At 40.4% G+C, this 25909-nt stretch overlaps 1 protein-coding gene across 2 annotated transcripts in view; it reads right to left on the bottom strand.

The window, feature by feature from the left end:
* The window catches only part of LOC121281349 (glucocorticoid receptor-like), a 155324-nt gene that overhangs the window by 20130 nt on the left and 109285 nt on the right, over positions 1-25909 (bottom strand). For both annotated transcript variants that reach the window (XM_041194265.1, XM_041194264.1), the window contains exons 4-5: positions 6321-6437; positions 3327-3605 (exon numbers count right to left, since the gene is read on the bottom strand). In XM_041194265.1, the coding sequence (XP_041050199.1) occupies positions 3327-3605; positions 6321-6437 (396 nt within the window). The remainder of the gene's footprint in view (positions 1-3326; positions 3606-6320; positions 6438-25909) is intronic.

Below are 25909 nucleotides of genomic sequence, written 5' to 3'. Positions count from 1 at the left end.
ATCTCCATCCATCACCACTCTCCTCGTCTGGCTGAACTTGTTCTCTTACTGAACAATTTTTCCTTTAACTTCTCACTTCCTCCAAATAAAAGGTATGGCTTTGGGTACACCTACATGGGCCCTGGTTATGCCTGTTGCTTTATGGGGTATGTGGAACATTCCTTGTTCCAGTCCTACTCAGGCCCCATCCCACAATTCTTTGTTCGCTACATCGATGACTGTAACGGTGCCACTCCATGCTCTCGCCTGGACCTGGAAAAATTTATCAATTTTGTTTTCAACTTCCACCCCTCTATCACCTTCACATGGTCCATCTCCAAAACACTTCCCTTCCCTTCCTTGACCTCCCTGTCTCCATTTCTGGTGATAGACTGTTCACCAATATTAATTACCAGTCCACAGACTCCCACAGCTACCTCGACTACAGCTCCTCTCACCCTGCTTCCTGCAAGAATTCAAACCCATTCTCTTAGTTTCTTTGCATCTGTCCTGATGATTCCCCCTTCCAAAACAGTGCTTCTGACATATCTCCCTTCTTCCTTAACCAAGGTTCCCCCCACCCACCATGCTTGACAGGGGCCCCAACTGTGTCTGACTCATCTCCCGAGCTTCTGTCCTCACCCCTTCCCCTCACTCTCAGAAACATGATAGGATTTCCCTTGTCCTCACTTTTCACCCCGCCAGCACCTGCATTCAAAGGTTCATCTTCTGTCATTTCCACCAACTCCAGCATGATGCCACCATCAAACATATATTCTCCGCAAGCCCATCAGCATTCTCTAGGGATTGTTCCCTCTGTGACACCCTGGTCCACTCCTCCATCACCCCCAACACCCCATCCCTTCGCATGCAATCGCAGAAGGTGCAACACCTACCCCTTCACCTCCTCACCGTCCAAGAGCCCTAACATCCTTTCAGATGAAGCAGCACTTCCCTTACATCTCCTTCAATTTGGTCTACTGCATTCGCAGGTCCCAATGCGGTCTCCCCCACATTGGGGAGACCAAACGCAGACAGGGTGACCGCTTTGTGGAACACATTTGGTCTGTCCACAAGCATGACCCAGACCTTTCTGTCGCTTGCCATTTCAACACATATCCTGCTCTCATGCCCACTTGTCTGTCCTTGGCCTGCTGCAGTGCTTCAGTGAAGCCCTATGCAAACTTGAGGAACAGCACCTCATCTTCCGATTAGGCACTTTACAGTCTTCTGGACTTAACATCGAATTCAACAACTTCAGACCATGAATTATCTCATCTATCTTCACCTCTTTTTAAAATCCCTTTTTTAAAAAAATATTTATTTTTTCATTTACTTATTTTTATTCATTGTTTGATCTCTTTTTTTTAAACCTCTCTTTCTATCCTTTTCACCCAACCACTGCCCCTTACCCCACCCCCAAAAGGGCCATCTGACCCTTGTTCTGCTATTAACACAATCTGCTTTCTTATCGTTATGTCACTATCAGCACCTTCTTTAATCTTCACCACTACCATTAACACCCACTTTGTCTTGTGTCCATGACATCTTTGTCAATCTCTCCTTAGCTCCTGCCTATCGCTGGCCTTCAATCGCGCTTTACCTGCTCCACACCCCTTAAACAGTATAAATTCCATCACATTTCTACTTCTCTTTGGTTCTGAAGAAGTCATACAGACGCGAAACGTTAACTCTGTTTTTCTCTCCATAGATGCTGCCAGACCCGCTGAATTTTTCCAGCATTTTTTTTTTAGCGCATTACCTATCTTGGGTATGATTTTCTTTATTCTTTAAAATAAATTTAACCATCCCTTACAAGAACTGTTACTCCACATGGGGGGATAAATCTATTCATACTACCTTTTGAGAATTTGTCACTGGATCAACTTTCTATTCTACTGCATATAAAACCTTATTCCCAGGGAGCGCTCTTAGGTTTCATCAGAGGCACTGACATTGAGAAGCAGAGAAAACACATTTGCAGTTTTGCCTTTCAAATAATGTCTAGTAAAATTTCCTAGGCTGGCTCAAATACAGCCACTGCATGAACAGTCTGGTGCCTGTTTTCCCTGCTGTGTTTTCCCCATCATACTGCAAAGAGATAGATTCTCTCCTCTGTGCAACTATGGGTTTATCTGGTCTCTCTTGGAAAGTTTTCATCTGCCCATGTTAAAAGCCAATATTCTCTGTGCATTTAATGTATTTGTTTAACAATATTGAAAGCCACGTAGATGAACTTCACAGACAAATGTTTCAGATGATACTAGGGATTTGTTGAATGTGTGGACCAGTTTTCCAGCTGAAGTGGTGTGGCTTATGTTAATTAACTCCAGTGGTAAATATGAGTTTTATGCCTGGATAGATATTCTGGAATTTCACTTGGTACCCATGACAAGAAGAAAAAAAATCAAAATATGTTTTCTTGAATGATAATTTGTGTTTTCTTGCTTTCCGCAGGAGACAGCATCAGTGATACAGCATATGATAATGTGCAGGGGGAATATGTTGAATGATTTCATGTTCCACATCTGTTCAGTTTTATGCTCATAAACTAGCACTTCAACATAGACTGCAATGACAGGATGGAACAAAAAATATTTCTGTCAACACATTAAAAAAAACAATTTTACTTAATTTTCTAGCAGACATGAATCGGGAGTAAATTTCTTTTTGTTGGTGAATATTTATGAGATGTAAGTGCCAGAAAACAAAAAAACCTTTTTGTATCCAATGTGAGCACCATACCCTCTCAAAATAAGAATAGCATGAGATGCAAAGTAAAGGTCACATTGCACGATCCTAATACACCTTAAACACCTACAAAGATCTCTAGTGCACTAATGTAAAAATATTAGCTTCTATAACTCCATGTGTGCTGAAGAGACAAGGTATTAACTTAAGGTGCTATCCAGTACCCATTACGATTAATGATAGAAAGACACAGGGTATGTTTCCAACCAGGAACTGAGTTATACACACCAGAAAGTCTGTTTTAGTCAGCAGATCTCAGGCACATTGGTTGTTGGGATTTTCTACAACTGACTTTCATGCTCCTGATTTTGGGCCAGGATTCCTGATACTAATTCCTTTAAGTATGCATTTTGATTTTGAAATAAATAAGGACAGTGTCAAACTTAGTTGAGATGTTCCTTGCGATTGAATAATGTATTAATACTTAATAAGATTCAAAAGGACAACTGAATCCCACAAAAATGTATCCTTGTAAGAACTTAACACCTCCGGGAGGGCATGGGAGATAATTAAAAATAATTTATTTTCCAAAAGATTTATTTAAAAACTTTCACCATTATTTTTGAAGCTCTTAATGGAGCACAGTGGCTGCTTACCTGGTAGAGCCTTTGCCCATTTCACAACTGATATCATCTGTAGCCCGCCCAAGTTATTCAGTCCTGACAGAAGCCGGTTGGGTGTGTCAGGTAGGGAACTGTCATATCCTGCATATAAAAGATCTGGCTCAATCATCTCAAGGACTGAGATCATGGGAAGATTCAGTGTAGGCAATGCAGAACAAACTAAAGAAGAGTCCTGTGATGTTGCCTTTGCTGCAGTTTCTGAGGTGGTGGTATGCGGTGCCTTCATCTTGTTCAATTTCTTTGTCTTCCGAGCTATAAATAATATCATAAGTTTACTGACACAATTTGGAAATATTTCATCCTGAAGAAACATTCATCTAAAATACAGTCCAGCCTGACTGGAAGGGCCATTTTTGTGACTAAATAATGTTACTTGATCATGGTTTAGTGAAAGAAAATTATTGGAATCTACTATGGGTGGTCACTACATATTGTAAATTTACAGAAGAATTAGCTTTTTTTAATACAACGTATACAGAAGAGTCCTTATTCCAGTGAAATAGAAAGCTATAAAATTACTGAACAATGCTTAAGAGACATAACATTATCATGACAGAAACAACCAAGATGTTTAGCTTAATAACTAAACGTGAAATGGAAATGCTTTACTGTCAGATAAGACTTAATATACCTGAAGATAAACAAAAAATCCCAAAAATACATTTCAATTATGCAAAAATACAAACATTTGGATCAGCAGCATCTGCAGTAGTATTTTAACAAGACAATCCAGTGCATTTTAGTAATACTGAATAGTTATTTCATATTAGTGCATCTTCAAAAGCATTGATCAAGGTAAGGTTTGAGAATTATATGTTGTGTTTTATAAAGGACAGGAGCTTCATACCATACAACACACTATTTACAATTCTTTTGCTAAAGTGCAACTGTGAGTTAAAAGAGCTTAAAACCAGTTCCTGAATCACAATTGGAACCACTGCAGTGAGAGAAAACACAAATGAAGTTAATACAATTAAGAGTATAAACAAGGTCTAGATGCTGTAAATAGGAGGGTTTTTCTTTACTATTGCTGGGGCAATTTCTCTGTAAATTGGCTTGTAAATCCCCAGCTTTCCCCCAGTTTCAACATCACACATCTGTAAATAACTTGCATTCTTTCACTCTTTTGTACATTTTTAAATATATGACAAAGTGTGATAGATGCTATTTAGACACAAAATACATTCTTTGTGACATTGCCCTTGATATGTCAGTCATCATGTTGATGTATGCTATATAATGTATAGCATAAAACAACATGCACACTGACTTATGGTGTTCAACCATGGCTAACAACATAATACTCAATATTTCCATTTTGTTGATAGCTTACAAAGCCTAGAGCAGGTTACCCGAGACTGCAAAATAGAGAAATGGAGGGAGCAGTGGGCTGGGGGAAAGACAAGGAAAAGTTTAAACTTGTGGGGTGATGGATAGCTGGTGGTCCAATCTCAAATGTCCATAGAACAGCCATTTAGAGTTCCTGGCCAGGCAGGAGAGAAAATGAGAGTAAAGATTATGAGTGAGAAGGTGGGGAACCAGGAGAATTTGCAAACCTAACTAAACGGAAATTCAAAGCTAAGAAAACTATGTCACCTAGGCAGGAGCTCAAGCTAGCAGGACTATTTTAATAAAGAGCAAAACTTAACCATAACACCAATGGTACAACAGTAGCATCATGACAAAAACTGATGGAATGAATTGTCAGAGGAAATATCAAGTTGATAAGAAATGCATGCAAATACAAGACGTTTAATGTATCATACACAAATAAAAGACGATTAACATTTTAAAAGTTGTGAGTGCTGTGCACTTCCTGCAGATACAACTCTGACTTTGTGCTTCAAGATTATTGACTAATGCTCTTATGCTAACACTAATAACGGAAAGCCTCTATGTCAACATTCCTGTAATGCTGTAATAAAGTCCCTGACAACAGATGGCACTGTTGCTCCTTCTTGGTGTTCTGCTTCTATTACCCAGAATTCAGGTCTTCCCATGGTATCAGCAGACCAAAAGTACAAGCAATCAAGTTTTTTGGTCTCAATAGCCTGAAAATAAAAACTCAGATTTAATGCTCTCCCATTGTTGGCAGAACAAATAGTTGTTTTAACCCTTGACCCCACTCTTCCTGCAAAGTGCTTGTATAATGCTCTGCCTGTTCCCTTTCACCGTGCCCTTAGGCCCTACTCCCTCCTACTCTGCAATGTTCCCACTGCTGCTGCTGGTTAAAATGACTTTTCTCTCAGCCTGTTCCCTTCTGCTTCATTCTCTGGATTGAAAGGCTCTGTCAGTAGCTCCCAGCCATTGCAGTATAAAATTCTGCAAAGCAGGTTATGTCTTGCATACTAATACACAGCTAACACTGAACTGGAATCTTCAAGCAGCCTACTGAATGAATTTGGTCAACAGGTAATCTCCCAAATATGATGACACTGCTCCTTTAATTTTGAGCAAGTTAACACTGCAGTGCATAGAATAGCACCAATGTCTGTTTCAACCTCAATCATACTGTATTGCACTTGCTGACACATCTAACAAAAACAAATATGGATACTTCAGGCCATAAAAATAATGGAGATAAAAACAAAAAACCGCGGATGCTGGAAATCCAAAACAAAAACAGAATTACCTAGAAAAACTCAGCAGTCTGGCAGCATTGGCGAAGAAGAACAAAGTTGACGTTTCGAGTCCTCATGACCCTTCAACAGAACTAAGTAAAAATAGGAGAGGGGTGATTTCTGTTTTGAAGGGTCATGAAGACTTGAAACGTCAACTTTGTTCTTCTCTGCCGATGCTGCCAGACCTGTTGAGTTTTTCAGGTATTTCTGTTTTTGTTTTTGATACTTCAGGCCAATTCACCCCACAGTTGGTGTAAATAACTTGTTATCAATTTGACCATAGCACTTTATTATGGTATGAACATTCTAAATTAACATTACTTCATGCAGATTTAATTAAATTTACCATCAAGATTCATCCCAGCCTGGAGGCACTTTCTAAAACGGCAAGCTGGGCAGTTCTTTCGGCGAATCTTATCAATGATGCAGTCATTCCTTCCAGCACAGAGGTAGTTATGCTGTCCTACAACAAAAACAGGAAAATAAAATGTTTGCGCACATCATTAACATAAGAACTCAAGTGAAAAGGAAGGAGAAACACACTCCTGACACACACAAATTACAACTTACAACAACCTGTACTGGACATTACAGGTGGTGCCAACAATCACTTCAGAGGTCTGGCTGAACACCTGGTTTACCAAGTTGTCCCAATGAAGCCATTTTCTAAAAATAAATTTCCTATCTCCAACTTAATATGCATGTTAATTCATTGCCTCCCAATAACATTACTGTCTACATGAAAACAATTAGGTAGGAGTGAAAACAGACTTGCTCACTAATAAAAGAAACAATGCAATCTTGGAAGTAAGCACACCATTACTCCATAAATGAATGAGTTTTCACACAAATTTCCAACACCGTATACTTTGTTATTGCCGGCTGTCAGCAGTAAGGAGTAATTTCAGAATTAAGGAGGTGGAGTACACAGTGCAGATAAGCACTTTGTACATAATACAGATAATGGGTCCTCAACAAGAAATGCTTCCATCTTTGATTGCTGTCTTTAAGATACCAACAAACATTTTGCTTAATGTGATTAAACCCAAAAACAGCTGAATTGGAATCCATTCAGAAATTTACGTATGGAAATATAGAAAAGATAGGACACACTCAACCCATCATGCCTGTGCAAGTTGAACAGCTATGCAGCCTAATCCCACTTTCTAGTGCTTTGTCCATAGCCCTGTAGGTTATGGCATCTCAAGTGCACATCCATGTGTTTGTTTTTAAATGCGACAAGGGTTTCGGCCTCTACCACTATTCTAGTGAATTCCACCACCCTGCATTAAAAAATTCCCCTCTAATCCTTCTGCCAATAACTTTAAATCTATGCTCTCTGGTTATTGATCTCGTTGCTAAGAAGAATGAATCCTTCCTATCCACTCTATCTAGGCCCCTCATAATTTTGAACACCTTGATTAAATGTAAAAATAAATATGAGACTAAATATAAAACCACAAATTATCCAGTGAAGTTAAATATGCAATTCTACGTTCATGAATCTAAGTTATAAACTGTCAGTTTTGGAGAAACATTTAGAAACTATAATTCTAGACAAAATCAATTATCAACTGAACAAACGTGAATTAAAAATGGACTGCCAGTATGGATTTGCTGAAGGTATTAGAAAAAAAGTGATATGAATTCTTTGATGAAGTAATGGAGAGACTTGATAAGTGTACTGTGGTTGATGTTGTACATGTGAACTTCCAAAAGGAGTTTGATAAAATGCCACATAATAGACTTGCTTGAAAAATTGAAGCCACGGAATTAAAGAGGCAGAGGCAACATTGATACAAAATTGGTAAGAGACAGAAAGCAGAGTGAACCGTGATCAATGGAAATTTCTCAGACAGGAGGGAGATATACAGTCATGTACCACAGGGGTAGTTATTTGGACCTCTGTGTGTATTAATGATCCAGATCTTGCTACAAAGGGCATCATATCTAAATTTGCAGACAAAGCAGAACTCATTGTTGGGAAGGAAACAGCTAAAGGAGTTCAATTGCTAATTATTAGTTAACAACCTAAATACCTAACATTTGGTTGTATAAAAGGGAAAACAGGTGAGACTAGTTCTGTCTGTGGAGAGTTTTAGGACCAGTAATAAAATTCTGTCTGAAGGACTCTGTCTTGGTTTTGGTCTTCATTTCCAAACAACTATTGGAGCTTAATAGTGGTAGCAGAGGATGGTAGTTTCTTGTAAGTAAAAGATTGGAAACTAAGCTTTCTTCGGACTGTATTTGGAGTTAACTTTAAGAGCAGAGTGATTTGGAGTCACTCAAACAAAAAAAGCTGACTCAAAACGTAGAGATTTGGGGTATGATTACCCACCAATGTTTTCTCAGAGTGAACCCTATGAGCAATGGAAGCATGAAGTAGGCTACGTCCTGCCAAAGAGAAAACAGGGAATTGCCTTGGCACTTCCGTTCCCATACAAAAGTAAAACACGATGCGAAGTATTTTCAGGATTGGAGCCTAAGCATTTGGACGTAGATGAAGGTTTGGAGATATTAGATTTCATGGATAAGATCTATCAAAAAGATGATTTATTAAGTGCTTGAAGTCCAATTTTGACAAATTTAGAAAGTTGGAGGATAGTTCCATAGAAGGTTACATAATGGAATTCAGTGGACTAGAAGCAAAATTGCAAAGGTTCTGTCTAGAAATTCCCCAATCAGTGTTGGCATTTAAGTTACTAGATTGTGCCAAAGTATCGAATATGGACAGGCTTCTGGTGCTAACAGGAGTTATGTTTGCAGAAAGACACACTGCTGGAACAGATGTTAAAAGCTCAAAATATCTCAGAAAACATTCCTTTTTGGCAGTGTTCATGGTTCAATTGAGCCATTTGGCAGTAAGACAGAAAATGGAGGACAATGTTAATGGGATGGCAAGATCATTTAGAAACAGAATGTAGGTGTCAGTACAAAAGGAGATTTGTAACTAGAAACAAAGACGACAGAAACACCTTTGACAATTATGGCAGGAAAAAAGAATTAGGGAATTACAACAAAAGAATGAACCCCAGAAATGCCCAGGGTGTGGTCAAATCGGTGTTTTAGATGCAATTCAAAATATCAATATGTAATGAACTGTCCTAAACAATGTAACGTGTTTAAAATTAAGCATGAGACAGAAGACTCAGAAGATGGAAATATTGACTGTAGAAAGGGCACTGTATTAGTTACAAGAAGTTTCAGCCTGGTGATGAATGTCTTGGTTGCAGAGTCCTTCAACTGTGCGGATGCACATCTGCAGTCTGTGGAATAGACTGGTTAAAATGCTACCTGGACTCCTTAAATGACAAAGATCGGAATAAGGTTAAAGAATTGGAGCGTTCCACCAGTTTTACATTTGGAGATAATAATATCCTAAAATCTCTAAAAAGGGTAGTGATTCGCTGTAAGATAGCTGGAGTCAATCATTTCATCAGCACTGATGTAGTCTTTAACGAAATAACATTACTGTTGAGCAGGCCATTGATGCAGAAAGCACAAATGAACCTGTGGATTTACATTTACGCAATCTAGCGTATTCCTTTAATGAAACCTATGTTTTTTACTAAGGAGATTAAAGAAGTGTTATTAGCGTCGGGGATAGGAATTTAGAAGACAAAAAGCAAATGGTGTTAAAATTGCATCGGCTGTTCGCCCACCCTTCTTCGCAAAGATTATAAATTTTTGCTAAAGGATGGAGAGTACACTAGGCTTAGGGGAGATAAGCAATAGATGTGATATATGCAAGAAGTAAAAGGTCACAGCCAATAGCGAGTTTACCCTTAACGAGGGATTTCAATGAAGTTGTGGCAATGGATTTAAAGGTGCGGAATAAAGAGAAGAACATTTTTGTTTTATATTTCGTGGATTTGGCAACATGTTTTAGCAGGTCGACAATCCTGCACAGTAAAGAAAATAATTGTAGATCAGGTAATGGAGAAATGTATAGGGACCGGTTTGGGACCACCAGTGAAATTCCTCACTGATAATGGAGGGAATTTTCTAACAATGAGTTCCAGAATATATGCGAAAACATGAATATTAGTTATATATACAGCAGCAGAAAGCCCCTTCAGTAACGGAGTGTGTGAAAGGAATCATGCGGTGATAGGTGAGATGCTTCGTAAAATATTGGTGGATAGACCAAGCTGTAAATTTACATCAGCTCTAGCATAGGCTATTCATGCCAGGAACTCACATGAGATGGTTGGGGCCTATAGTCCATATAGTTGGTTTTTGGTAGAAACCCAAAAATTCTTTCAGTCCTGAGTTATCATCCCACAGCTTGGGAGGGAACTACGATTAGCTCTACCTTTTCTGAGCATTTAAATGCACTACACACGTGTAGAAAAGCACTCCTTAAAGCTGAAGTTTCAAAGAATTTGGCGAGCTCTAAAACACAATGTATGACCAAGAGAAACTATTTTCAATCAGGGAGGTATGGTATAACATAAAAGAGAAGGATATAATGAGTGGAAAGGCCCGGGAAAGATTATAGGTAAAGATGGTAAAAGTCATTTTACAGAATGGGAACCAGACTATTCAGATATACTCAGAGTTTGGTTGGCGCAGATTACAAATTTGTGGGTCCGGAAAGTGTTGTAGGAAGGGCTGAGGAACCATGTACTTCCCACACCCATATGTTGCACGACTGTGAGGACCAGGTAGATGAAGTTGACGACAGTAATTCAAAGAAACAAGATGAGACAATTTGTCCCAGAGGACAACTGCCGAAAGCTGGGACTAAAGTTACAGACTTGCCAGAAGGGGCCATTCAATGGTAGGATGTGATGAATGTAGATAGAGCAGGGGAGGCCACAGGAAAATATAAAAGCTGGTTAAATGTACAAGATAAAGGACAGGAGGTTAGGCCTATGGATTGGGAACATGAAGTACAGAAATGGAAGGCACAGAAATGCAGTATCAGGTTAGACAGTGGGTCTGGGAGTGAACATGCCCCTTAAGAAGAGATCGCGAATGGTTGAAAGAACATCTATAAATAGGAGAGGGAGATCAAACAGTGCCAGTCCGGAACGTGGTAGAGGGCAAGATACAGGACGAAGCTTTTTTTATATCATTTGAAGTGGACTTTGCTGGCTGGGCCAGCATTTATTGCCCATCCTTGACTGCCCTTGAGGAGGTGGTGGTGGTGAGCTGCCTTCTTGAACCGCTGCAGCCCATGTGGTGTGGGTACGCCCACAGTGCTGTTAGGGAGTTCCAGGATTTTGACCCAGTGACAGTGAAGGAATGGCAATATATTTCCAAGTCAGGATGGTGAGTACTTGGAGGAAAACTTCCAGGTGGTTGTGTTCCCATGCACCTGCTGCCCTTGCCCTTCTAGATGGTAGCGGTCGTGGGTTTGGAACGTTCTGTTCAAAGAACCTCGGTGAATTCCTGCGGTGTATCTTGTAGATGGTACACTCTGCTGCTACTGTGCGTTGGTGGTGGAGGGAGTGAATGTTTGTGGGTGTGGTTCCAATCAAGCAGGCTGCTTTGTCCTGGATGATGTCAAGCTTCTGGAATGTTGTGGGAGCTGCACTCATCCAGGCAAGTGGGGAAAATTCCATCACCCTCCTGACTTGTGCCTTGTAGATGGTAGACAGGCTTTGGGGAGTCAGGAGGTGAGTTACTCATCGCAGGATTCCTAGCCTCTGATCTGCTCTTGTAGCCACAATATTTATATGGCTAGTCCAGTTCAATTTCTGGTCAATGGTTACTCCCAGGATGTTGATAGTGGGGGATTCAGTGATTGTAATGCCAATGAATGTCAAGGGGCGATGGCTAGATTCTCTTGTTGGATATGGTCATTGCCTGGCACTTGTATGGCGCAAATGTTACTTGCCACTTGTCAGCCCAAGCCTGGAAGTTGTCTAGGTCTTGCTGCATTTGGACACAGACGGGTTCAGTATCTGAGGAGTTGCGAATTGTATTGAACATTGTGCAATCAGCGAACATCCCCACTTCTGACCTTATGAAGGAAGGTCATTGTTGAAGCAGCTGAAGATGGTTGGGCTGAGGACATTACCCTGGGGAACTCCTGCAGTGATGTCCTGGAGCTGAGATGACTGACCTCCCACAACCATCTTTCTTTGTGCTAGGTATGACTCCAACCAGTGGAGAATTCTCCCCCGGATTTCCATTGACTCCAGTTTTGCTAGCTTAACAGTCAAGGAATATGGCACAGACTGGTAATGTTACAAGGAGCAGAAGCCCATGTCATGGAGAAGTCTTAGTAGCTTCAAACAAATCGGATGATAAGTTAACAAAGGATGCCAAGCAACAAAAACTACATAGTTGGAAAGAATTTGGGGTATACATAGAGGTGCCAGCTAGGGTATAACCAGCTCTGTCTAAGATGGATATGCACAGAAAAGGTGCTTCCTGATGGAACTTATGAAGCTAAAGCCAGGCTACTGGCATGAGGGTTTGAAGAAAAATTGGGTGACCGGGATATAACAGTAGATTCACCTATGGCAGGAAAGTTATGCTGAAGATCTTTTTAGCTGTATTACCTACAAGTGCTTGGGACTGTAAGTCCATTGGTATTAAAACTGCCTTTTTGCAGGGACATCAACTTCAAGGGGAAGTTTTTCTCTATCCACCAAAAGAGATGCCAAACACAGAAGGGACTCTGTGGAAGCTAAATAAATGGTTTAAATGGCTCCTCCAGAGTTTAGTATTCCTCAGTGAGGTCAGTTTTTTGTTAAAGTTGGGCTGTCTTCAGTTGGAAGCAAACCCGGTAATGTTTTATTGGCACCATGAAGAGAAACTCGCAGGCATCTTTCTGATGCATTTAGATGATTTTTTTGTGAGGTAGTAGCAGCAAATTTGAAACGGTTGTCATTAATGGGCTCAGAATGGAGTTTAAAATTGGAAGTCAGCCTTCTGGTGCATTTAAGTACATTGGATTGGAAATCAGGCCGGGTGGATCACATGTCCTTTCACATCAGCAATCCTACTTGGAAAACGTCAATCCCATTACAATTAGTCATGGTAGGGCCTCCCAGTAATATAGTGGCTTCCGAAACAGAAAAAGAGGAACTCAGAAGTCTAATTGGCAACACAATTGGTTAGGCAAACAAACAAGGCCGGACATCAGTTTTGAATTTGAGCACTAAAATGTACGATCCCATGGTTGAAGAAATCATTTGGGCAAACAAAACATTGACAAAATTAATAATGGAGCAGTGTGTTTTGAAATTATCTTTGGGTGATCTTAGAAAAATGAAACTGTTTAGTGATGTGTCGTATGCAAATCTATGTGATAGATTTTCGAGTGTGGGTGGATTTATAATATTTCTCATGGTGGGGGGGGGGGAGGCAAATACTGCCCTTTTGGCATGGGAATCTAAAAAGATACGAAGAGTTTTTAAAAATACACTGGCAGAAGAGACTCTCACTCCGGGTGAGGCAGTAGATATGGCATTCTTTATATCAAAGATACTGGCAGAAATTTTAAAAAGGAAAGGGTATTCAGGAATGATACCTATCGAATATCCTTTAGATAATAAGTCACTTAGGGAAAATGTTCACTCTACAAAGTCTGTTAACAAGAAGAGATTATGAATTGACATTGCAAGCTTAAAACAGACGCTTGAGAATAAGGGGGTTGCTAAGATCAAATGGATGATTAGCAGCTACCAATTATCTGACTGTTTCACTAAAAGAGCAGCGAGCTTCAAGAAGCTGTTAGAGATCCTTCAAGAGGGGCATCTTTTTCTTTAAGATGACTAAAAAGGAATACTCCTTTTGTGTGTACATATCTATACATATGTTCTCTTTTTTTAAAGAAGGGGAATAAGGTCAATTTAATCAATGAAAAAATATATATTGATGTATTTTGTGATTATGTAAACTTAAGGGTTATTTTTTAAGAAGAGGGAAATCTGTTGGGGAAGGAAACAGTTAAGAGTTAATCACTAATTATCTAACAACTTAAGTACCTTTTGATTGTATTCAAGGGATAACAAGTGAGACTAATTCTGTCCAGAATTAGGACCAGCAATAAAACTCTGAAGGAGTCTGTCTTGGTTTTAGTCTTCAGCTCCAATAGCTGTTTGGAAATGAACACTCATATGTAGTAAACAGTGAGAGTACAGTAGCAGACTTCAGAAGCACAAAAACAGGCTAACGGGCAGAAAAATGGCATACGAAAATTAACGCAGAGAAGTGCAAGTGATGCATTTTTGAAGGAGGAATGAAGAAAGTAATTTAAACTAAATGGTGACAATTTTAATCAGGGTGCAGGACCTGAAGCTTCCCACACCAAGATCTTTGAAAATGGCTGGACAAGCTGCTATGGCTGTTTTTGAAAAAAAAAACATTCAGGATGCTGGGTTTTATAAATATGTTATACTAAAATCTACAAATCACTGGATCCACCTCAGTTGGAGCATCGTGTCCAGTTCTGAAAAAACACAATTTAGGAAGGATGTCATGTCCTTGGAGAGGAGATTTAACAGAATTATACCAGGAATGAGGGAATTTGGTTATGTTGAGAGACTAGAAAAATTGGTGTTGTTCTCTTCTGGGAGTAGGGTTTTAAGGGGAGATAATTGGTGGTCAAAATTCTGAAGCGTATTAACAGAATAAGGAGAAACTGTTAATTTAATTAAAGTAGAAATATTTTGATATTTGATTATAGTTAGTAAGGTTGTTAGTTTCAAAGTGTGCAGGATGCACATTAACCCAGAGACAATAGAAGCTTATGGTGAAACCAAAGACAGAGATAAAAGGGGCCCACGTATTATCAATATGATTGGGTAGACTGGAGGAGGGAAAGTGTGTCAGAGAAAATTAAAGAGGACTTGCATTTCAATAAATCGCTCGCACACTCTAATTTTTTTTTGGAGAGTATTTTGCTGGAGACTGAATGAAGATGAACCGAAGAGGCAACATGAAACTAGGTCACAAATTCCACCCTTGGAACACTAAGGTAGTAAAATTCTCAAATGTACCGTGTAAACTGCTGCTGAAGTAGTGTAATATCTTTCTTATATGAAATTAAAAATGACCATGATTACTAACACACTGTCAGCCTTAAACAATTGCCAAGAGTCAAAAAGGGCTTTTCAGAAAGCAAAAGAAAAAAAGGTGAAATAAAGAAAAAAAAATTCTAATCCAGTGAGTTATCATGATCTGCAATGTGCTGCTTGAAAGGGTGCTGGATGCAGATTCAGTAGTAACTTTCAAAAGGGCACTGGATAAAAGGGTACTGGAGGCTGAACCAGACTATTCACAACTTTGGTGTCATATTTGACTCCAATTACATACCCCTGCCATCACTAACACCATCTCTAACATCACCCAACTCAGCTCCTCTCAGCTAATCAGCTGCTGATACCCACATCTCTGCTTGTGTTACCTTTCAACTTGACTATTCCAACACACTTCTGGCTGGCTTCCCATGTTCAACATTTCACAAGCTGGAGGTCATCCAAACCTCTGCTGCCTAACATACACCAAGTCCTATTCTTCCATCACCTGCTCACTGACCTAGCTCCTGTTTAAGTAACACCTCAATTTTAAAATCCTCATCCTTGTTTTCAAATTCTGTGACCTTGCCCCTCCCTATCTCTGTAATCTCCTCCAGCTCCATAACCCTCTGAGATTATCTACATGTAGAGACTGGGAAAACCAAATTAACAACAATACTGTGGCGGATGAATTCCTGGAGTGTGTATGAGATGGGTTTTTTTTAGGCCAGTATGTTGAGGAACCAACCAAGGAACAGGCTATCCCAGATTTGGTATTATGCAATGAGAAGGGGTTAATTAGTAATCTTGTTGTACAGAGTCCTTTTGGGAACAGTGACCATAACATGATAGGATTCTTCATTAGGATGGAAAGTGAAGTAGTCAGATCTGAAACTAGGGTCCTAAATCTAAACAAAGGAAACTATTAAATCTAAACAAAGGAAACTATTAAGGTATGAGGGGTGAGATGGCTACGATAGATTGGAGAACTTCATTAAAAGGCATGACAGTGGATAGGCAATGGCTAATATTTAAGGGACAAATGTATCCATTGCAACAGTTATACATTCCTTTCTGAAGCAAAAACACAACCAGAAAAGCAGCCTAACCATGGCTAACAGGATAAATTAAGGATAGTTTTCGACCCAAAGAGGAGTTATATAAAGTTGCCAGAAAAAGTAGCAAGCCTGAGGATTGGGAGCAGTTTAGAATTCAGCAAAGGAGGACCAAGAGATTGAGTTAAGAGGGGAAAAATAGAATATGAAAGTAAACTTGCAAGGAACATAAAACCAAACTGTAAAAGCTTCTATAAGTGCGTGTAAAGATTAAAGACATATTGGTCCCTTTCCCGGAGAATTTATCACAGAATCAGAATCACAGTGCAGAAGAGCCCCTTCGGCCCATCAAGTCTGCACCGACACGTGAGAAACACCCGACCTACCTACCAGCACTTGGCCCATATTAAATCTTTGTTTAGATTTAATAGTTTCCTTTGTTTAGATTTAGGACCCTAGTTTCAGATCTGACCCTAGTTTCAGATCTGACTACTTCACTTTCCATCCTAATGAAGAATCCTATCATGTTATGGTCACTGTTCCCAAAAGGACTGTACAACAAGATTATTGAATGTTATGATGTGCCAAGTGCTCATCCAGGTACTTTTTAAAGGATGTGAGGCATCCTGCCTCCACCACCCTCCCAGGCTGTGCATTCCAGACCATCACCACCCTCTGGGTAAAAAGGTTTTTCCTCACATCCCCCCATATAGAGAATAAGGAAATGGCAGAGCAATTAAACAACTACTTTAGTTCTGTCTTCACTGAGGAAGACACAAATAACTTCCCAGAAATGCTAGGGAGCCAAGGGTCTAGTGAGGAGGGGGAAGTAAAGGAAATTAGTATTACTAAAATAGTGCTGGAGAAATTAATGGGACTGAAAGCCGATAAATACCCAGGTCCTGATGATCTACATCCCAGGGTACTAAAGGAAGCAGCCATGGAAATAGCGGATGTATTGTTTGTCATCTTCCCAAATTCCGTAGATTGTGGAACAGTCCTGGCAGAGGGTGCAAAATGTAACACCACTGTTTAAAGGAATGAGGGAGAAAACAGCGAATTACAGACTGGTTAGCCGAACATCAGTAGTAGGGAAAATGCTAGAGTCTATTATAAAGGATGTGTTAACAGGACACTGAGAAAATATCAATGGAATTAGATAAAGTTGACATGAATTTATGAAAGGGAAATCATGTTTGACAAATCTACTGGAGTTTTTTGAAGATGTAACTAGCAGAATAGATAAGGGAGAACCAGTGAATGCAGTGTATTTGGATTTTCAGAAAGCTTTTGATAAAATCTCATATAAGAAGTTAGTGTGTAAAATTAAAGCATGTGGGAGTGGAGGGGTAATATATTGACATGGATTGAGAATTGGTTGGCAGACAGGAAAAAGAGGAGGAATAAATGGGTTTTCTCTGGAGTGTCAGTGTCGGGTGCCGCAGGGATCAGTGCTTGGGCCGCAGTTATTCACACCCTCAGTTGAGGTTCCCCCAAAGTTGTTGATCTAGGTGAGATTTGTCACCATTTGGCTGGGACACCCACAAATTGTTATGTCCCAGATGAGGAGGGATGAACTGGCTTCCTGTCTTTATTCAGCCCCCCCACCCCTCCAAAACCCTTCTGCTGGTCGCAACAAGATTTAATCTAAAAAAGGATCCCTTTCGCGGATACCATTTTCCCAGACCCAACCGTTCTGGTTTCGAAGGAGCCAATTTGATCACGCTTTCTTGAATTAAAGGAAAGTGTAAATTTATTAATGACTAAAGGCAAGAAAGGATAAAACACATGCATATACAGTCATACAGGTTAAAAGAGAACTTAGCTTGAAGTGAGTGCGTGTTGCGATTTGAGATTCCAATAGAATTGACTTTGGTAGATGAACAGTTGGTTTTGAAGTTCCAGAAGTTTTGAGTTCACTAGAGAGGGAGCGGTGATTTGCAGGGGTACTGGCTGTTAATTCTGAGTCAAACCTCCAGCACTTGCTCTCTCTCAGAACACCCACCAGACGGACAGACACCAGGGCAGCTGTTCAGCTTACTTTTAACCCCTTCTTTGTAAATTCCAGGTGGAAAGCAAATTCACAAATCTGTCTGGGCATTGTTCACAGGATTTCTTGTTGAGATGATACCCATCTTCCATTATGTCCCATTCCCTGTACCGGAGGGAGCAATTTTAGTTTCTGGATGTCTTCAGAAGTACCTTGCCTGGCAAACCTCTTAGAGTCACCATGCAGCATTCTAGCCAGCAGCTTGTGTGCATTTTTACAAACTCAGATCTTATTTTCCAGATGCAATTCAGTGTTTTTCCTTCGTTATCATGACATAATATATCTCAATGATTTGGATGAGGGAATCAAGTGTAATATTTCCAAGTATGCTGGTGACATGAAACTTGGTGGGAACTTGAATGGTAAGGAAGGTGTTAAGAGGCTTCAAGGTGACTTAGGCAGGTTGAGTGAGCGGGCAAGTACATGGCAGATGCAGTATAACGTGGATAATTGTAAAGTTACCCACTTTGGTCAGAAAAACAGAATGGCAGAGTACTATTTAAATGTTGATTAGATTGGGAAATGTTGATCTGCAAAGAGACCTGAGTGTCCTTGTACACCAATCACTGAAAGCAAGCATGCAGGAGCAGCAAGCAGTTAAGGCAAATGGCATGTTGGCCTTCATTGTGAGACGACTTGAGTACAGGAGCAAGGATGTCTTATTGCAGCTGTACAGGGCTTTGGTAAGACCATACCTGAAGTGTTGTATGCAGCTTTCGTTGCCCTAACCTAAAAGGATATAATTGCCATAGAGTGAATGCAGCAAAGGTTCACCAGGCTGATTCCTGGGATGGCAGAATTGTCATATGAGGAGAGACTGGGCCAACGAGGATAATAGGAACAGGGGAAGGCCATTCAGCCCGTCGAGCCTGCTCCACCATTCAATATGATTATGGTTGATCAACACTTCAATGCCTTTTGCCCACACTATCCCATTATCTTTTATGTTATTGTTAATCAGAAATCTATCAATCTCTACCTTTAAACATACTCAATGACTGAGCTCCCATAGCCCTCTAGGGTAGAGAATTCAAAAGATTCACAACCCTCTGAGTAAAAAAAAATTCTCCTCATCTCGGTCCTAAGTGGCTTCCTCCTTATTTTGAAATTGTGTCCCCTGGTTGTAGACTTCCCAACCAGGGGAAACATCTTACTTGCATCCACCCTGTCTATCCCTTTAAGTATTTGTAGATTTCAATGAGATCTTCTCTCATTCTTCGAAGCTCTAGAAAATCCAGGCCCAGTTTGCTTAGTCTCTCTTTATAAGACTGTCCCGCCATCCCCGAAACAAGTCTGGTGAACCTCCGTTGCACTCTGCACATTGTTCCTTTGACCAAAGTGGATAACCTCACATTTTTCCACATTATATTCCATCTGCCATGTTCTTGCCCACTCACTAAGTCTGTCCAAATCCTCCTGTAGCCGCTTTACATCATCTTCAAAACACACATTGCCATCTAGCTTTGTATCAACCGTGAACTTGGAAATATTACATTTGGTCTCCACATCCAAATCTTTGATATATATTGTGAACACTTGGTTCACAATAAAAACTAAGTACTGATCCTTGCAGTACCCCACTAGCCACAGCCTGCCAACGCGAGAATGGCCCATTTATTCCTACTCTGTTTTCTACCGGTTTGCCAATCCTTAATCCATGCCAGTATATTGCCTCCTATCCCATGTGCTTTTATTTTGCTAATCAACCTCCTATGGGGATCTTAATCAAAAGCCTTCTGAAAATCTAAGTTTTTAGGCCCGTCGACTCTCCTTTATCAATTTTGTTACTAACAGCCTCAAAGTTCCAACAAGTTCGTCAAACACGATTTCCCATTCGCAAATCCATGCTGACTATGCCCAACCAGATCATGATTATCCAAGTAACCATTTTTATCACATCCTTTTATAATAGATTCTAACATTTTCCCTGCTACTGATGTAAGGCTAACAGGTCTTTAGTTTCCTGTTTTCTCTCTTCCCTCCCTCCCTTAAATAGTGGGGTGACGTTTGCTATCTTCCAATCTTCAGGAGCCATTCCAGAATCTATAGAAGATCACTAATGCACCCACCATCTCTATAGCAACCTCTTTCAATACTCTGGGATGCAGAATATCAGATATCAGGAACTTAACAACTTTCAATCCCATAATTTCTTCAATACACCCTTATTACTTATACACTAGTTTCTTCAACTCCTCATTCTCCCATGTCCCTTGGATCTCTAAATCTGGGAGATTTCCTGTATCTTCCTCAGTAAAAACAGACACAAAGTAATCATTTAGCTTCTTCTCCATTTCTCTATTCCCCATTATGAATTCTCCTGACTCTGCCTGTAATGGACCCGCATTTGTCTTAGCCAAATGCTTCCTTTTTACATACCTACAGAAGCTTTTACAGTCCGTTTTTCGCTTTTTGCTAGACTGCATTCATATTCTATTCTGCCTTTCTTTAACACTTTCTTGACCTTCCTTTGCTGTATTCTAAACCTCCCAATCCTCAGGTTTACTACTATTTCTAGCAACTTTAAAAGCCATTTCTTTTAATCTTATATCTCCTTTGTCAGCCATGGTTGACTGACCTTTTTTGGGTTTTTGCACCTTGAAGGAATGTATAGGTGCTGTAAGCTATGTAATAGTTCTTTGAGGACTATCCATTGCCTATGTATAGTCATATCTTTTAATGTATTTTCCCAATCCACCTCAGCCAATTTGTCCCTCATGTCTTCAAAATTTCCTTTATTCAACTTTAACACCCTTGCTTCAGAGTAAACTACCTCACTTTCAAACAAAGTAAAGTATATCGTATGGTGGTCACTCAGCCTTAAACGTTCTTTTACAAGATTATTAATTATCCCCTTTTCAATACATAATACCAGATCTAAAAGTCTGTCCTCCAGTCGGCTGCTCAACATACTGCTCTAGAAATCCATCCCAAACACACTGCAGAAACTCGTCTTCCACAACATTAGTGCTCAGTTGGTTTACCCAGTCTATATGCAGATTGAAGTTACCCTGATTACTGTATTGCCCATGTATATGCTTCTCTCATCTCCTGATGAATACCAAGCCCCACATTATTTGGTGCCCTATAAACAACTCTAACCAATGTCTGCTGCCCTTTGCTTTTTCTTAGCTCCACCCAAACAGATTCCACATGCTGTTCTTCTGAGATCCTCCATTACTAATGCACAGATCCATCTCTTATTATCAGTGCAACTCCACCTCCTTTCCCTTGTCTGTCCTTCCTAAACGTCAAATATTCTTGAATATTTAGTTCCCTGTCTTGGTCACCATGCAGCCATGTTTCCATAATGGCAATTATATCATACCCATTTACCTCTTTGTGCCTTTAGATCATCTACCTTATTGCAAATGCTGTGCGCATTCAGGTGGGGTGCCCCTAACTTTGTCTTTTTGACATTATTCCACATTCGAAGCATACTCAATGCTCTGCTTTGATTCTCCTGCCTTCTAGTCTCACTACTTCCTGTTACCAACTTTGCTTTCTTCCAATTTGGGCCACCCCACAGGCTCCCACCCCCTTAACAAGCCAGTTTAAACCCACCCCAACCGCACCAGCAAGTCTCCCTGCAAGTATATCAGTCCCAGTCCTGTTAAGACGTAACCCTTCCAGTTTGTACAGGTCCCACCTGCCCCAGAAATAGTCCCAATGCATCAAAAATCTGATGCCCTCCCTCCTACACCAGTTCTCCAGACATGTATTTAATCAATCAATCCTCCTATTCCTATGCTCACTAGCCCTGGGAGTAATCCTGATTACTGCTCTTGAGGTCCTGCTTTTAAATTTCCTTCCTAACTCACTGAAATTTGCTTTCAGGACCTCATCCCTCTTCCTACCTCTTTTGTTGGTACCAATGTGGGTCACGACTTCTGGCTGATCCCCCTCCCCCCGAAGGATGTCCTGCAACCACTCAGTGACATCCTTGACCCTAGCACCAGGGAGGCAACACACCATTCTAGGGTCACATTTACTGCCACAGAAATGCCTGACTGATCCCCTGACTATGAAATCCCCTATCGCTGTTGCCCTTTCATTCTCCCTGCCCCCCACCCCCCCGGCACCCCCTGTACAGCTGAGTTGCCTGTGGTGCCACAGTCTTTGGTCTGGGTGCACTCCCCTGAGGAACTACCACCCTCATCAGCATCTAAAATGGAAAACTGATTAGCAAGCAGGATACTCAGGGGACTCCTGCACTACCTGCCTGATTCTCTTAGACTGCCTGGCTGTACGCTTCTGACCTGTGGTGTGACCACCTCCTTAAACGTGCTATCCACGTAGTCCTCTGCCTTGTGGATGCACAACAGTGACTCCAGCCGCCGCTCAAGTTCTGAAACCCAGAGCTCAAGCTCGTGCACCTGGTGACACTTCCTGTAGATGTCTCTCCACTCTAGGCTTGCATTCACTGGAGTTTAGAAGAATGAGGGGATCTCATTGAAACATATAAAATTCTAACAGGGAAAGACAGACTCAATGCAGGGACGATATTTCCTCTTGCTGGGGGTACCTAAAACAAAGGGTCACAGTCTCAGGATACGGGGTAGGCCATTTAGGACTGAGATAAGGAGAAACTTCTTCATTCAGAGGTTGGTAAATCTGTGGAATTCTCTATTACAGAGGGCTGTGGAGGCCAAGTCACTGAATACATTTAAGGAGATAGATAGATTTCTTAACTCCAGAGGCTTCAAGGGGTAGGGGGAGAGAGTGGGCATATGGCATTGAGATAGAGGATCAGCCATGACCATGTTGAATGGTGGAGCAGACTTGAAGGGGAACCTGTCAGCTTTTTCCAAGTCTGGCCTACACACAAGTCCAGTTGTGCATTATGTGATTGACTCTTATTGCCTTCTGAAGTAGCTCAGCAAGTCATCAAGTTGTAAACCAATCCAACAATGTTCAAGAAGGATAATAAAATAAAAGAAATATGAAGAAGAATAATATGAAGGCAATCTCAGCCCAGTTGGCTCTAAAATTCTTCTCACTAACATTTGAGGGCTGGTGCCCAAGATGGAACAGTTGTCCCACAGACTAGTCAAGCAACAGTCACACATACTTACACTCAGTCATATCTTTCAGCCAGCATCTCAGACTGCTTTGTCACTCTCCCTGGGTATGTTCTCTCCTATCAGCAGGATGATGGAAAATAGCCAAATTTAGTTTGGGAGTAGGTACGGTTAATATTGCCACCAGACCCCATGAATTTTTATAGTTTCAGGTCAAAAAGGCAAAGGAAGCTGCCTGCTCAACATTAATTATCACCTCAACTAATGAATGCTCTTTCATACTGATCACCACCAGAGAACATTGAGGGAATAACAACCTCACATTTATATAATTTCACTGTGATTCAGTCATTGGATATATCTGAGCCTTTGGGAGATTTATTTTCCCCCCGCCCACTTTCAAGTTGCTTTTTCCTCCATTTTATGTTCACTTATGACAGGCAGAACTTCTAATCAAGGCAGTGAACTGCTCCAAGATCTGATTCAGTATTTGTCCTGAGAAGGTTACAGGCAAAATCAGACCATATCATGAGGTATTAATTCAGCTGTAGGCTGTCCCAACAACAACATTGACTTATTGCTCGATTTCAGACTAATTTCTTCATGTCTGAGCTTATATAGTCTATGATATCAAGTCACAAGACCAAGGATGAGCACTGTCAGAAGGACCAGTACTCTCAGAAGGACACTTCTATGAATGTTATAGTAAAGACATGTCTGCAACAGGTATGATGGTGAGGATGAGGTATTATGACACAGTCAGTGGTGAGGGCTGAGTTGTTCAAATCCAGAGGGAAACTTGAAGCAACTGTCCATTTCTGCAATTTGTATGTTTTGAGATGCAGGTTTTGAATTCAGCAGTACTAAAACCATTGAGGCTTAAGAGAATTTCTATAAGACTAAATTAAACATTTTATTAATAGAAGAAAAATTGTAAGCACATACATCCATCTACAAAAATACTACTATAATAACTGCAAAAATCCCCTAACTAATCTGACTCTCAGTTACACCCCTTTTAAGGCAACAGTAAAACTCAGATTTAAAAAGATCCCAGGCAAAGCATATTTGACCTTACGAATTCAAAATGAGGTTCCTTGCAGACACAGTTACAGGAGCACAGGCTGGTTAGATCTCAAATGCCTCTGCATTATACACAAACTTTCTGTTTATACCTAGCTTTTCCTTTGATTATAAAATTTCCATTGTATCCTAATCACATCTTTTAACAATATCATTTTCATCCCACTAATCTTATTAGTAATATAAGCACATTGCTTGGCATCTCCCAGCTAGGTGCAAGATTTTATCCCACTCTTGAATGCTTTGTTCAACAAATACACCTTTAACACCTATGTTTCTAAACTTCCCCATGTTTAATTAATTACCATTTCAAACCTATTTCTTTCTATACATCAAAGCACCCAGACTAGCTGGCTTTAATCCAATTAAGGCACACACATAGACAGATACCACTAAACTCTATTTTAAAAAATAATTTTCAATAATATTATAGACATTAATCTCTTCATGACTTGAGGTCAAGATGCTATCTTCATAATCACCATGTGACACAGGCCTAGTCTGACAGCAATAATCTTCAGTACTGGTCCAGCTCTGTCACCAGTGGTACAAGCAAACCACTTTTAAAGTCCCCAGCCAGGTTATATTCTGTGCCTTTGTCCAAGTCTGAGCTTTGGCTTGATCTAGTATCCCATTCTCCAACCCACAAAGTTTTTTTATTGAAGTGTAGTCACTGGTGTAAGGTAGGACAACATGGCAGTCAATTTTCACACTGCAAAGTCCCCAAAAAACACAAGGAGATAATGACAAATTTTTAATGTTAGTTGAGGGATAAATAATCGGTCAAGATACTGGGCAGAACTCCACTGCTCTTCTTCGAAAAGTGTCATTGGATCTTTTATACCCACATGAAAGGAACATTTGAAAGGCTACCTCTCTGAAAATGGTGCAGCATTCCCTCAGTTTTGTACTGATACGAGAGTCTGCTTTTGAGTATTTCCTCCTCTGATTCAAGGAGGCTAAAGCTTGTTGCCATATGATAGAGTTTGTCTTAATACAGGAAATTCAGGAGAAACTTATTTACCCAAAGGGTGGTAAGAATGCAGAATGCACAATCGTACCGAGAAGCTGAGAGAAGTAGCATAGATGCACTTAAAGGGAGACTAGATAAGCACAAACGAGAAAGCAATAAAACAACGTGCTGATAGGCTTAGAGGAAGAGGGGTAGGATGAGGCTTGTGTGGAGCAGAAATGCCAGCATAGACTGACTAAGTCAAATGGCCGGTTTTTGTGCTGTAGACTCGATGTAATTCATAAATCTTGGAGTGACGATTCAGTTTTGTGATTTTAAAAAATGAGCTGATGAAATTTTGTTCTGAAGCCATCGTGTGTTCATCTCTTACTACTGAACACCAGTTAGAATCCAGGCTTTGCTAAGATGCACACTTCACTGACTTGTTAAATGTGAAATAGAGTAGACATCTGGGATGGGCAGATAAAGAACAAAATTCAGTGTCTCATAACAGTTAGCCATACACTGGTATTGACAGAAGTTGACCTTGGCAACATGACATGAAAACAATTTAAAGATTCTACATGTACACTGACAATAGACAGCTCTACCTCACCACTACCCTGGCCAGAGACATGGGTAGTGCTGGAGCACAAATCTTCAGCACTACAGCAGAGATGTTGTTGGGGCCCATAGCCTTTGCTGTCTTCAGTATTGTCAGCTATTTCTTTGCATTATCTGGAACAAATTGAATTGGCTGAAGGCTGCTTATTGTGATGGTGGGAACCTCAGGAGG

This window comes from Carcharodon carcharias, chromosome 8, assembly GCF_017639515.1.
Source record: "Carcharodon carcharias isolate sCarCar2 chromosome 8, sCarCar2.pri, whole genome shotgun sequence".
Classification (NCBI taxonomy): domain Eukaryota; kingdom Metazoa; phylum Chordata; class Chondrichthyes; order Lamniformes; family Lamnidae; genus Carcharodon; species Carcharodon carcharias.
This window is presented reverse-complemented; position numbering and strand designations above follow the sequence as displayed.